We start from the raw sequence: 15,417 nt of genomic DNA on the forward strand, positions 1-15,417 counted from the left end.
AGAAATGAAGGAAAACAACAATAAAAACGTTTACTAAATAAATCTTTTTTATATTGGAAATACTCCATAAATATCTTTCGAAACGTTGATGTTTTGCTAGTTACCCTTGACCTAACTAGTACAGAAAACCTTTCGATAATAGCATAAAATCCCCATTAATCACTTGAAAATCGCGATAAAGATTTGGAAGATAAGATTGATTTAATACCTTGTGTTCTCTTAAGGAGCGTAATCTCATGTAGATTCCTTTCATGCATACATTTTCAAAATTTTGTCCGGAGAAAAGTGAACATTTAGAAAAACCTTTCAATTGTATATTAAAAATGCTAAAGTTTGGAAAATGTGAACTGCTAAATAATACTGAAGTTGAAGTTTTGCCAATTACGAGCTAGGAATTAAAATAACTTTTTTATGGGCTTTATGGAAATCGACGAGAGATAAAACGAATTAGGTAGACTTTGAAAAACAGTAATAAAGGTTCGGACGATAAAAACAATTTAATGCTTCCTTCAATGCTTCTTTCTCTAAAGGTAGCAACACTGTTTTGTGCAGGATGTTTTGCATGCATTTTGCAGTACTGAAAGCGATTTACAAAAGGTTCTTCACTCTTTTTCTGTTTCTTATCTGTTATTTCTTATTATATTCTTCATTTATCGATCATATTTTATGAATCCTATTGACTTTCAGTCTGAATCATTCATTGCCATGCATATTTATACCTTTGTAAAACCCCTTTTTCTATTGTTTAGTTAGATGCTCATGTCTTCTCTTCTCAGTTACTATCTCTTATTTTTCCATTTATTCGTTCGAATTTTCTTTTTGCTTTCAAATTTGAATGCTCGTATGTTCGTTTTGATCCGATATTATTTTTCATTGCAAATACTTTTACTCTTATTTCTCGATTTGCTCTTTACCTCTCTACCTTCCAGGAGAGCTTGACAATGTTTTTCTCAACGTTTTATTGTTACACCTTGTACTGCTATTACGTTTCCACTTTTAGAATAATGTACATTATTTCTCAATATTTTTTTTTCAGACAAATTTTATTATCCACACTGTAGAAATGCTTCTGATTGTCTTTTATTGTCTGCTTATCTTGATTCTTCACTAAGCTCTATCCAACTATTTTATTTCCTTCTGTTACAAGTGCTTGATACCTATATATTTTTTTAATTTAATTATTCTGGATAAGTTTGGCGCATTCTTGTCTTGGAATAATTCCTGTGATGATCACACTGTCTGCTTAATGTGATTTATTTTTCTGCTTACTCCACACCTTTCTTGTACAGTTTTTATGTCACCTGGATTAATATTTGATGTTGTGTCTGCTCGGGAGCTCGGCTTACAAAAAAATGTGAACAAAAGGATGAAAAAAAGTATAAGAAAATTCGTGGAAAATTCACCCAGGAACCCTACATGGACCTATATTTGTGCAAATAACTCTAAAACGAGGACAGATACGAAGAAACTGTAAGAGATCAGAAAATTCTTAAATTGGACAAGAAATTCAAAAATTTGTTTAGTCGAAGTCAGTGGCGCATGAAAAAGTCCGGGGGGTAAAAAGGGTAGTAGTAAAAAAGCCTCTATAAATAGGAACATCCTGTAGATTTTCACAACTAGTCGCCTTACGTACGCGTAAAGGGTCAAACATTAGTTTACTTTAAAAATTTGACCAAAATATCTCATAAACTGTAGGAGTAAAAGAGAAAATACCAACATTTTTTGGAAACTTTAACACCTTGTATCTTGTTAACCATGGGCCTGAAAAAAAAACTTAAATGGAAACTCGACTTGTTTTGAGGTCCTCTACACGCATCTGCTCTGTGTCTATAAGGTTGTAAATCACCCTGCAGATGTTTGTGTTCATGAGTTTAAAAAAATTTCTAATTTCAAACTTCGAGATCGTTTCGAAAGCAATTTTTTGGTCAATTGTGTTTTCAGACTTGTAACATATTTTGTCATTTTTTCTAACTTAGCCATTAAAGTAGATTTTATGAAAATTGTTCGTTTTGCTTCGTTGCGCTGTTGCTGATGAACTCTGTTGTCCCCACCCCCTTTTAGAAGGCTTCACTTACACTCATCTTACTTCACAAACAGATCTTTGGCTCTCGGATAATGTTCTTTTCCGTCACTGAAATATTCGTCTCCATTCCCTTATAGTTATGGTTTTGTCTCAAATATTGAACGCAATTTCTCTAAGTCCATTTTCGAATTTATTTTCTTTTCCATGATGCTGTTGCTTAATACTTTGCAGAGGAAGATTGTTGTAGTAAAACAATTTCCACCTTATGAATAGCGGAAATACCTTGTCTAGTGAATCAGAGCTACCAAAGGTCAAATCAAGTTTTTTCTAAGCTCTTCGAATACGTTTTCTTAGTAACAGTAGTGAGTTGGTTGTGCAAATTGCACCCGTTCTTCAAGTTGTAAAATTTTCATCTTGATTAATTCGCTCAAAGAGCTGCTTCTCTCATCAAAGACCAAAAAAACTTATTTACTTACATTCGAGGAATATTCTCCCAAACATTTTTGGCATGTTTAATGACTTTAAATAGCCGTTTTAACGAACATTGATACCGATGTTTCGGAATACGATAAGATATCCAATCAACATCAAAAATAATGAGCGCTTTATAATCCGTTTGAAAGCTTTTAATACTTTGGAACGGCTTTGGGTCTCAGCGTTTGCAAACTGTATGAAGTGCAAAGCGAATTTTTACTTTCTTCGAGTGCACATGTACATGCTACCGATGGTACCAGAGAATAAATAAACGCAGGAATCATGATAATTGCTGTACGTAGGAAGCAATTTAGTAATCTCGGCGCCTCGCCTTACTTTCGGTTTTTCAAAATCGAGGTGACCAACCCACGCTGGACGCGTCCATTCATAAACAGACACCGTTTGTGTGTCACCTGATTGGTAATCGTTTAAAATGGACGATTGCGGTCAGGTGCCAAGTCGGCTGCAAATCGTGAACTCATCAAGTGGAATCATACGAACATTTTGAAGCTATTCTCCTCTAATCCGAGTAGCTGTAGGTCATTCAAGAAAACAAAAACATTTGCTTGGTTTTTATTGCCATAAAATATGCACTTGTGAAGTTGATGAAGGCTTCCTGGTACTTACCATCCCGATCGAAAGGAATTTCCTGGCAAGGATCGTCCCCATCAGTTCTGCACTTGTAGACAACCCCTCCCAGTCGCACGCTGGAAGATTGGTACTGTGATTGAGCCTCTGGCGCCCCAACTAGTATCCTGCAATATGAAAAGTTCAGTTAATTAACCAACCGCCCGCAATGACTAATATAAACAAATGGTTCCATCATAGCAAAAACAAACTTTACTGCATGGTTCCGAGAACGCAGTACCGATTTTGTCATACTTTTAAATTAAATTTGGAAAGTTGTTGGTGATTATGAATATGGTGTCAGTTTCCGATTTAGTCACTCACGTATTGAATCACCTTTGGATGCGGCCCACGATCCGGGGTTTGGCTCAACACCAACAAGATTATTTTCAAATTTCAATCGCTGATCTTGTTTGTTGTTTTTTTGTGTTCTGCATGGAACATCTGGCTATTTGAGTGAATTACGGCGAACTCGATCATCGGTTTTTGTAATCATGTTCTGAGCTTAATTAAACTCCCAGGTGAAGAATCCAGAAAGTGAGTTTTTCTTATTATCCACAGTATTTCGTATTTATTTATTCGGTATTCAAAAGCAGTATGGTTTTCTTCTTCTTAGAAAGCCGAATTCTGCTGCTTTTCAATAATGTATGGCCTTTACTCGACTTTAGTGATTGTTTCTCTGCTCTATTATTCTATTATCTATTTATCTCTCTAGATTATCGTCTTTCATTTTCTTTCAAGTCAATTTTTGCTTCTTACGGTTATTGTAAAAATAACTTCCCATTAATTAAATTCAAGACCATTTCCATAGTACACAATCAATGATTGTCAGCAAATAAGCAATAAACAAAAACATAATCTTCCAGACACAATAATAGAATGTTTTTAATTGGTGTAATAGTGCTAATTGGCATTTGTAAGTTCAACTCGCTGCGCGGTAAACTAGAAAGTCAGCCAGTATCAACAGCCGATACGAATTTTCAACTCAATAATGGTTGTCGGTGCTGGATAAGATGCAGCGAAATTTCCACTTGCATCAAGACTTTGCTGCAGCAGGATAAGGGGAATGTGGGGTGTTGCGCGGGTGTTCGAAGGAGCGCATAGCACACGATTTGTGACCCAGATTTAATAACAATTTAGTAGAAGCGTGAGGCGGTAGTTTATTTTACTGGTTGGCTTTACTTGCATGGTTTCCACTCCGCTTACAGTTTTTTTTTTATCAATTAATACAACGCGAATGTCATGTTTTAGTGTTATGTTGATTTTTAGGCATAAAAAAGGTTTCAGTTGTATAAACGGAATTTTTTTAAAAGTTTTTTATATTTTTCGGGAGATTTGCAGCTTTGCAGCCCTTATGCGTCAGTCACCATTGAAAAATATTGTCATTTTGCAATACCCAAGACACAAACTGCAAAAATATTTCTTAATATGAACAGATTATAATTTTAAACATTCATGATTTAACGCGTTTGTTAACTTACATTTCAAACTAATGCAACTAGAAAAAAGTAAATTGATACAGATAGATAAACGAAAAACACATAGATTTTTTATCAGATTTATAGAGCAAAATAGTGAACATTTCAGAAATTCCGACGTTGGCATTATTTACAAAATTTAAAGATAATGAAAAAAATAATTTTTTTTCCAAAATTTTTAGGAAAAATGACACAATTATCGGCGAATTCAAGACAATTATAAAAAATAAATGAAATGTATAATTCATCTGATGAGAAGAGATATTCAGACGACTGAAAGATATTTTAATTTAGAATTATAAATCCAAATTTCGCAATTTGTACATAAAGAAATATACATATATTTCGGGTTTTTTGAGTGAATTATTGCTGATGCTTTAAGCTGTAAGAAGGCGCACTATATCTGAAAATATAATGTATAAACACTCAATATTCACTAACATAATATAATTGCGCATTGACTTTACTAAAATTATTAATCAATTAAATTGAAGACTTAATATGGGTATCTATAGAAAATTTAACATTTTTAAACCAAACAATGGATTTTGCAAATACAGTCGATAATTGTCGAAGACAAAACGTTCGGTAAAACACAGCCGATACTCGATTACACTAAGGCCATACTAAAATGCTGTCATAGTTGGGAAAGCTCTTTAAATCAATTTTAAATTGCGAAAAACTAATAAATTGCCCATGGAGAGTACGTTTTTGCTTAAACCCCATTAGCCACATGAAGAATGGCCGGTCGATGGAATGGATGGGGCCGTTAAAAAAAACTCTCGCACATTTGCACCGCTAGACGTGCCTAGAAAGAAATTAAAAATGATAAATTGAGCATAAAAGTCGAGGGTTATTTTCGGACGGTTCTTCAGACATTGTGACTGATGAGTTCCGACAAGAGCGGGTTTCAAAAGCCACCCTCTCTGATGGTAATGAAGATACCAGACGGTGTCAAATAGCACAGGTGGAAGAACGAGTGAAGTGGAAAAATAAAAAAGTCCTCGAAGTCGCAGTTATTATGGCGCCTTTAATGAACATTTAACTAGCGCTGTAGGTATCTTGAACAAGTATAGAAAATCCGAAATTTTTCTAACGATGGTTGATGATACAGACCAATCGGTTTGCAGGTTGAACCATAGTCCGAATGTGGAATGAGAGCAACACTTGTTTTTTGTGAAATATTATTTGAAAAAGTCGCCAAACTTTCATCAACAGCCGCTAATTTTTCTGATACTTGAACACTTTTGTCTCATGTGGTAAACTTTTATATATACAGGGTTGTGCCTAAGAAATAATCTGAAGCTAACTTAGTCAAAATTGCTCATTTTTGTAATACCGAGTTAAAGTTTCAATTGCGAATTGGACATATGTATTTGGCAGAATTTTTTCAACAATTTTGATTGAACTTTTTCAACCGCTTTGTACAGTGGAATTTTGGTGAATAAATCGGAACTGCATTTAATGGCATGTGCATTTAATGGCACTATATCGGGATTCTGAATTATTTACTAGACTGAGAAGGTCTCTGTCGATTAAACGGTCTGCTTTGGACATATTATTTCAAGTTTGCCTGATCAACCAATTAGTAATACCAGTTTAACTCACGTTTAAATTCACTAACAACTAGTGATGGTCTTATTAAGTCATTTAGCAAATTGTTCATCATTGACTGCACAATATATTTATTTTCCTTTAATTACGTTGCTGCCTGACTCAAAATTTTCCGAATCGATAATTTCGGGTGTAGTTTAAAAAGAAAATTTGTACTTCCTACTTGTGTAGGCTTCTTCTGCACTCTCTACTACACCAGTGCCTTTTTATTAAGAATAATACGTTTATACCCGCGGACATAAATTGAGCATGTTGGCAAGAGGTTTAAGGTTTAAGTTAAGCATTCATTTAAGCTTGAGAAGTAGCTTTTGTTGTTTTCTTCACGCCTTTTTATTTGCTTATACCGTGTTGGTTTCACGGAATGTTTGTTACATTTATGGAAATATCTGTTACCTTCCTTTGTTAATATAATAAGTGTTTAGATCATGCCCTGGTTAGCTTCGATACTGCACAGAAATACGGGAAATATTTCATAGCTTTAATACTAGGTACTACTGTTATTTTTGCGACAAGTCTGTTATTTGTATTCGTATTCGAAAAAATACCTGTTAATTACACAAAGATAAAAACTGACGCCTATCGGTGAAGACATTTTGATCCCACGTTCTCCGGCGCCTATTGGAGTCAATAAAACAATTATATAGTGGGTGGTGAAAAGCAGTTTATTCATATTTAGTTTCTAAAGTTTCTAGGAAAAGCTTGCACACTAATAAACATTAAATTTCCATGTTCGCATTTGGCTACTGGAGGTACGCAACATTTTGGAAGGTGGCGAATCCTGGTAGCCAAACGCTTCCAAAGTGATGCTGATAAGAACTTTTCCTTGTGAACAGGATCAGAACATTTTGTTTTTAAAATGAAATAAAATGCAAGATATTTAAGATAAATGTAAAAGTTTTTTTTTTATTTTGAATACAAGGTATGCTCTTGATGTATCGGATCACACATCATTCAAATGTCCACCTCGGCTTTGACTGCAGCAGCAGATTCGATGGGCCTAATTTTCAATGACTTTGTCCAATAAATCGGCTATAATTTCTGCAAATGCGGAGTTTAATATTTAATTTCAATACGTCCATGATTTGATACAACAGGCCAATGGCTTACAAATATCCCGACATAGAAATCGGGAGGAGCCCAATCACAACTTCTTGGAGGCCTTTTAGGTACAATCTTCCAATAATGCGATATTTGCATTAGCTGAATTGGATGCGACTTACTTTTTTCACAAAATTTGATGAAAAAATCTGTGAACATCCATCGATAGCGCTCAGCATTCACAGTAACAAAAACAAGAGCTTCAGTTTGAAAAAAGATGGTTCATTAAAACACCTAACAATATTTTTTCTTGATTCAAAGGCTCGTGAATCTCTTCTGGAATATTTGCACGCCAAACGCTCCAATTTTGTTTATTTATGAAAGTATTTGACGAAAAACGTGCTTCAACCGAAAACACTAATGTTTTCCAAATTCTGGATCAGTTTCAATCTGCCAACAAACGACTTTTTTGGTGGTAAAGTGGTTTCAGTTTTTGAGTCTACACAATCTTGTAAGGATGCAAACCGAAGTATTTTCGCAGAATACTCGAAATTGTGGTCTGTGAAAGCGTGTAACTCTTGTGTCCATAAATTTCACGAAGCGAACGTTGACCAGGAAGATAAGGACGATTTTTTTTTCATAAAACTTTTGCATAATTTCCAAGCTCTCTACCAGGCTGCCAGAGCTTCAAAAATATATCAGTCCTATTAAAAATTCCTTTACTTCCTTCCATATGGTGAATATGTTTAGTTTTTTTCCATCTGCAACCACTTCGATATCTCATGTAAATCTATGCAATACCGGTTTGGTCGTTTTGCAATCATAACGCATTCACAATAAACAACCAGCTAGTTGCAATATCCTTTTAAACAATCACAAATCGGTGTCATTGTCAGCGACCTACATATGTGATACCTGAGCGTGGTTGTTAATTGGTCCACCGCACCGGCCCGATCTAAGCTCAATCGACTTGGCAGATTACGCGCTTTTTGCTCGCTTGGTCCGTGATCAAATGATGACAAATAAGACACATTCGGAACATCAGCGACCCGATCTGCAAAACTCTGATAGTTTCAACTGAATTCTTTCACTTGAATAGGAAATATTTCATGTCAGTCGTCACCTTGAGACCATCCGCTAAATGGCAATTTTTAAGCTACTGAGCCCACAAAGGCAATTAGAACCAGCAAAATGATCGGGATGGATTCGAGGGTGATTGATGGCCGATATTTGGACGGCTTCATTTCCGCTCTTACACCCTAAACGTGGCCCTTTGTCCTTTGTGAAGTCCACAGTCGGTTAATGCTTGACGCACGACTTGTGAAATGTATGGCCTTTATGGCACTCACATGTGCCTTTACACTTAACATTTCCGTCTTTTAAACACGTTTTTTTGCGGTGCCACAAAACTCGGTGATAAGTTAATTTTTGAACCACCATACGGAGATTCGCTGAATTAGGCTAATGAGCCACCAAACAATGAAGTTTGCAGAGTAATGGGTTTAGTACGCTCTTTGCCACTAATTAAGTGCTTGACCAGGTCGAGGAAAATTATGTTTTCAAACCATTAGATGGCTAATTCTAAAATATGACGGTTTGAACCAAAACAGGAATTAATCGAACAGGGTTGCTTCCATTGGTTAGGATAAACTATTGCAACTTATGTCAGATTGCAAGGTTTCATGTAATACGCACGTCAATCTTTCTAATCGGATTACCGATTTATTCATTCGCCTTAAGAGCTTTCGCAAATTAGCGTCTAGCGATTGAGCTGATTTCCATTTAAAATGAGCCTGGAAATCGATATCGCCTTTACGATCACACATAAATAATGATGAATTTTAAAGGCATGATACCTTAGAGCTTAGAGATGGGAGTGGTCTTTGACAAAGTCCAAGGCCTTTAGCTGATCTAGTCTATTCTGCTAAAAATAACTTTTCTGACTCTCCACTGCAGAGGGTTTTGAATATGAGGTAATGGATTTTACACTGAACACTGAAATTGACCTGTTAGTGACTGTCCTAACGATGTTCGCCCATTAACTTTCTAATAGTTGTTTCTTTCTTGTTCATAAGTTCATGTTTGTTAGTTTAATGACTTGTTAACTGCCGAATTACTCAGGACTGCTGCCGAATTATGTCAAATTCGTCGATTACTTACGGAAAATATCCATCGATTTGAAAATGCTCAGTCCAGGAATGCATAAGGAGAACGAGAAAGACGAAGATGCAATTGACAAAGTAGAACAGACAATCAATGATTTGAAAGTCAGGTTAGATGGAAACACGATTATCGGTCAAGTCAAAGGAGAGATGAACACATGAACATGAACACGAATTGCGTGGACTTTTAAATAAAGGGTAACATTAAATAAAACACCAACAAACCAATACACAACAATAAAATAACCGCAGACTGCTTGCTATTTGATTTCCGTTTGTTTTTCTTATTAATGGTAAAATATGAAGGTTTTGAAAATACAACAATTTTAATTACTTTGTAAAGCAACACTATTGACGCGTACATTTTCAGTGTCTAATAAGCTCGCAGACAGTCCCTGCCCAACTCGAACATATTTTCATAGAGTATGTACTTATGTATGAACTTTMCTACAGCAAATATTCGTACCAACTACCCTTACAACTATTTAGGTAATCTAGAAGAGAAGGAAACACATTTGGAACAAATTATATCTCAAATGTACTGAGCCCTGTTTTGTCTTCCACTTGTTCAGCTTCTCCCCAAGCGCTGGTAGGTAGGTACCTAATTTTTTTTATTTTTTACTTAAAGTGAATAATTCCTATGTAAGCGTTTAAAATGCTTCAATTTTCTATCATATATAAGGGCTTCAATGCGGTTTAATATCGAATTATTTATTGCAAGAGTTCTACAAATTATCGAGGAAAGAAGGTTGCTGTAGTCACAGGTAAAGCACTTATCAAATGCAATAAACTAATTGAAGATGAACAAATGACTAAAAACGATTTAACAGAAAATAGGGAGAAATGCAAGCAAAAAAATTATTAGTGAAAGATCTCCGGAAGCAAATAGGCCTACGAATAAAGTTCACGGATTACAAAAAACTGTGCCTCTCTCAAAAAAAGCTCTAGACAATGAGACAACAATAAAAATGGGGAATTTAAAATTTAATAGGAAAGAAATGAATAGCTTCTAGGGTATAAACAGGAATGGAAATGGAGTTGAAGATAGTAAAGACAAGAAGGGAATGAAAGCGGAGGATTGAAGTAGTGCAACATGAAACGTGAGGCGATTAACAAGTAAGGAATGTGGAAAAACGTAAGGCTTGACAAAGAAAAAATTGAATTTGCTGGAAATTAAAATAAAAAAAAACGGAAATGGCAAATTGGAAGTAGAGAAGGACATCTGCTGATAATAACGTGGTCATCGTGACCAGAAAGGCGCAAGGAGATATTGGATTTTGCAATTCTCAATATATCGTGAATAATCTGTTTTTAGTGATTTTGCAGTTAATAAAAATTGCTTCTATTTTCTTTCTTAATTCTTCACTAACGCTTTAATTCAGCTTTTACGTATTTTATCCATAGGGAATCCAGTGAGGACTTACAAGAACGATAGAAAACTACAAGCCAAATTTATCAATGTAAAAACGAGTATTCGAAGAGAGTTATTCATAAAATTGTCATGTTCATAGATTTTATCTTATTTCTGCTGTATAGCTATTTCTATATTATTGTACAGTTTTTCTAGATACTAGCCTGGGATTTTCTCTATTGATAGGGCTACACATTTTTAGTCTTTGTCTCATTTTCTTCAGGAAAACATTAGAGCAAGAGTAGGACAAGAAGAAAGCGAAACCCAGGATGTGAAAAATTGCAACATGGAACTTGATACGATTATCAAGAAAGGAACATAAACGGACACAACAGTTTAAAAGGAAGAAATTTCCAAAAATGAACATAAATATAATTGTCGTATCCCAAAAATAAGGCTCAAAACTGACCTTAATGTGGGAGAATGTACGACTCTAATCGTATCTTATGGTCCCAACGAAGATGACAAAGATGAAGGAATTTAGCGTAAAACTGAAATAATTTATTCATGATAGCTGAAGTCGTAAGAGAGAACCACGACAGGAAAGATTAACTCGGGAGCACATGAAAAAAGCCAGAGAAGTAACAATGAAGGAAGAGACATAAACTTTTCGATTTGGAGCTGCCAACCTGCACTATTTTTCAACACAAGGAGTCACTTAAGGACATGAAAATTGTTGTAAAAGATGTCCAAGGATATTGCTTATAGTAAATACTATTAAGAGTTAAATCCAAGCGCTTCAAATAAAATAGCTGAGAAGGAGCGAAAAACTGAATATAAAACCCATATTGAAAACAATATAAATATCTGCATAATCAAGCAACTAAGAAGGTCTGAGCACATTTGACGAATGTAGGAGGAGAGTAGTGAAAGTAATTCGGCAAGCAAAGCTAGTAGGAAGAAGAAAGAAAAGTGGGAGGATACACAGCAGGTTAACGCGATTAAGTTAAACGTAAAAATAGTGGAAGCAGTTTCTTTATGAGTGATTATAAGCACCTGACAATGATTGTGGTACAAAAGGGAATAACAAACAAAATCGTCATGTAGGATGATGCAGTTCAGTGAATGGCTAGATTCATAACGGAGGCTATTTATAATTGCAAAAAGTTGAGTTTCCCGGTGATCTTTTCATATGTGAATATCCATGCCAGAAACTTGTGCTGTTGATGTAGCAAAAAGCAACATCTGCTAATGCTTTTGGTGTAGCACATTAATATCCGCTAGATAACTCCTACTACTTTCCAGGTGCATACCACTTTGAAAGGTACACATATGGAAAACTAATAAAAATCCGTTATGACAAAGCCTGATGCAACTTCGCTTCGAACAAATCGTCAGAGTGCATCATTGACACAAGAAGAAGTCGTCGCTGTTTTGGTCATGATGGCATAAAAGCGTCACGTTCGTCGTACAAAAACCCCGTCACGAGCCGCAGAAGGAGCGCACTATGCAAATGCAATGTTGCGTCCAAATATGGTCCCGCTCGATACGATTGTCGACAATAACCGAAATTTGTATGAAGCGACCATTCCGCGACAGTCCACCTTTTATTTCCCTCGACTTCGTTGTCTCGCTATAAATCGATGGTAATGCGTAATTGCAACGCTTTTTTCATCCAACCAACCAATAAACCGCCTTATTGGCCTAACCTGATCCTCATTCTTGATTAGTGATGGGAACAATCGAATTGTTGTCATAATCGAGATGCTACTAGCCAATCTTTGGAAGGACAGCACGTGATAAGAAAAAGAAGGCTGTCAGTCTCCAATAAAACGCAAAATTTAAATGATTTCTTGCCAAGAAAGTTTTCTTATCACATCTCACTTTAGGATCAGCCAAATTTCACTGCTCTCTCAAGTCCTTAGTTCAAATTGACTCAAGTGCTTTCGGTTTCTTTCATAAGGTCCACTATCGTATTACCGTCTTGATTCCAGATATTTCTCAAATTCAATCGAGTTAATGGGATTCCTTCCACATGATTACAAGTATTGTCGAATTCCAATAGTTGCAAAATTGCGCTCGACTGACGTCTTTCGTATGACTACATCCAGAGCCCGGCTCCGACTGGGCGCAGGTCCCCTGCAACATTATTAACAAATGCCTATTGGAAGTGATTCTCTCCTTCGAACGATTAGGCTGATCGCTCTAGGATGACGTTGGCGTCGTCTAAATGCGGATGGGCGCGCCGGGGCGAATCGGGACGCCCAACTGGGTCGTGCACTTTTATCGCTCGGATGACCTAATTCGTCCGGTTTATTATCCATCAGCTTTATTTTTACACCTCGGCCTAAGTTATTAGGCAAACTAAGATTGTCTCCACTTTACTCTCATATCCGGCCTCAAGCCCCACATTTTTTCTACGTAAATGAGAAACGGCTGGTTCTTCACATATCTGGTGGAGGATGCTTGATGCAAAACTTAAAAATTTGTATGCATTTCCGATAAATTTGATGCAAGCTATTCGTATTTTTTAAATTAAACAACGATCGATTTGTTCATGTTTTTAAAAAACAAATTTAAATCACTTCCAGTATTTATGCCACATTAGTCCTTGGAGATGCTTCTCCGTCAGGAGGAAACTTGTCTGGCTCCACACCGAAATTGACCCTTTTGTTTTCAAGAATCATACCAGAATATGGACAATTGACTAGCTAATAGAGGTGGGATAAACGGTTATTTTTCTGTAACGTTCCAGTTTCACGTTGGTAAAGGTAAGGTTCCAAAAGGAACATGTTACTTTTAAACATTTTCATTAAACATGCGCAATGATGATGATGGTAGAAATGACAAGTAATGATTTAGTTTATTAAAAGAATAATTCTTAACTAAAGCTCTTAGATAAAATAAAATATTCTAAAATCATAAACAAAACATGGATCAGAAGTACCTGCTTAAAGAACTGATTTATTATCACTAGACTAGATAAAATATATAAATAAAAACTGATTAAATAAAATATACGCTTTATTTGCAAAAATGTTTAAAAATCTAATTTTCATTGAAAAATGAGTTAACGTTTGAAAATAATTTATTTTGCAGATGCTTTTTACTGAGTTCGAAGTATTACCCGAGTTAATTTTGGTACCACCAAAAAATACTTTAAAAAAATATGAATCATTTCATCTTGTGACTGAATTTATATCTACAAATGGCAAGTTTGCTTAAATGCAGGTGCATATTCTGCTTACAACGTTTATTATTTTACATTTCAACTGTGATGGAATTTATGTCTAAGACTCTAAATTTGGTCATAGCTCATATGCAATGTCTTATCGGTTCTTTGCTGGTGCGCACCGCCGTTACGGTTTTATGAAAAGGTTCCAAAAACAACCTTTTAATCGGCAAACGGCTGCACCTGGTTTGAAGTGCGCTTAACTGTTTCGGTTTTATGAGACGGTTCCAAAAACAACCGGTTAAATCTGTTAGCTGTAACTACGGTTTCAGGTTACACGTTTGTAACCATGTTATTTTAGCGGTTACGTTAAATACCGACCATCCCTACTAGCTAATATTAATGATTMTAYAAAAAGAAATTTAYWAAWKATTGAAKAAACCGGTTAAACCGGCCAAGAAAGCATTTGTTTTAAAAATAATTGCAATATAATAATATTGTAAAATATRAATAATTGCTTTACAKTRAAGTTTTCACTCTTTYAAGTGTCTAAAAAAWTTAGCTGCATGAGGCACAGTTTTAATGTCAAAGTTGGAAGCATAAGGACTTGGTCTGTTTGATTTGAGGCCTGCCAATATCGTACTCAAAGGACTCGGCCAGAATTTCTACATAAACCAATCTCTAATTTAGTTTAATGTGCAATTTGCTGTGCCTTTCTCAGTGTCGTCTTCATAAGCTTTGGCGCAACGACATCAAACCCAGTTTAAAGAACAGTGCATAAATTTGATAAAGGCACTGTAGGTTAAAGTATCTGTGGTGCCTGCTTAGAACCCAACAAAAGGTTCTTACCTACAAATTTACAGTTTCTCTTCCAGACTCACCTACGGCGGGCTCGACACAACTTCAACTTCAAATCCGGTTTAATGCAATCTTTTGTCTCTAAGTGTCTTGTTAGACGAACTTTTATTGTTTGAAAGTGTGCAGCAAGCAGAAAAATAAATTATTTTACTGATGGCGCTACACATCAGTCTCGCTCCAAGCAGTTGAAAAAGACTCAACTTAATTTCCAGCAGCAATAAGAAAGCAATGAGAAAAGCAATCATTCTTCAAACTTTTACGTGATTCGAATTTTCCTTAAGAGTTCGAAATCTGGAAAACTCGCGAAAGCTTTACACGGTTTTCCATGCTTGGAGTTAGTGCTTGTTTCACACAAACTTTACACTCTACACTTGCTGTTTAGTTGACGCAAGATACAAATTCTTATAAGATAGTTATAATTGTTTGTTTCTTATGTTGAAAAAAATCGAATCTATTTAAAATCTATCGAAGAATCGGATCAATTTAGAATCTGTTCAAGAAGGTAAACTATATACACATTCGACTTTGTTATGTATCTTAAATTTAGAAGAAGACGATCCAAAAACAATGGAGAAGTAAATCGGCATGGATGCTGTTGTGACTTCGAGCAAATTAAAGAA

General features: G+C 35.5%; 1 protein-coding gene across 1 annotated transcript in view; it reads right to left on the reverse strand.

Moving 5' to 3' along the window:
- LOC125504546 (integrin alpha-PS2-like) overlaps window positions 1–15,417 on the reverse strand; it is a 43,558-nt gene that overhangs the window by 22,976 nt on the left and 5,165 nt on the right. Inside the window, exon 2 of the mRNA XM_048666739.1 lies at window positions 3,125–3,252. Within this exon, the coding sequence (XP_048522696.1) occupies window positions 3,125–3,252 (128 nt within the window). The remainder of the gene's footprint in view (window positions 1–3,124; window positions 3,253–15,417) is intronic.

This window comes from Dendroctonus ponderosae, unplaced genomic scaffold, assembly GCF_020466585.1.
Source record: "Dendroctonus ponderosae isolate FM_Combo_2020 unplaced genomic scaffold, Dpon_F_20191213v2 Dpon_F_20191213_5, whole genome shotgun sequence".
Taxonomy (NCBI): Eukaryota; Metazoa; Arthropoda; class Insecta; order Coleoptera; family Curculionidae; genus Dendroctonus; species Dendroctonus ponderosae.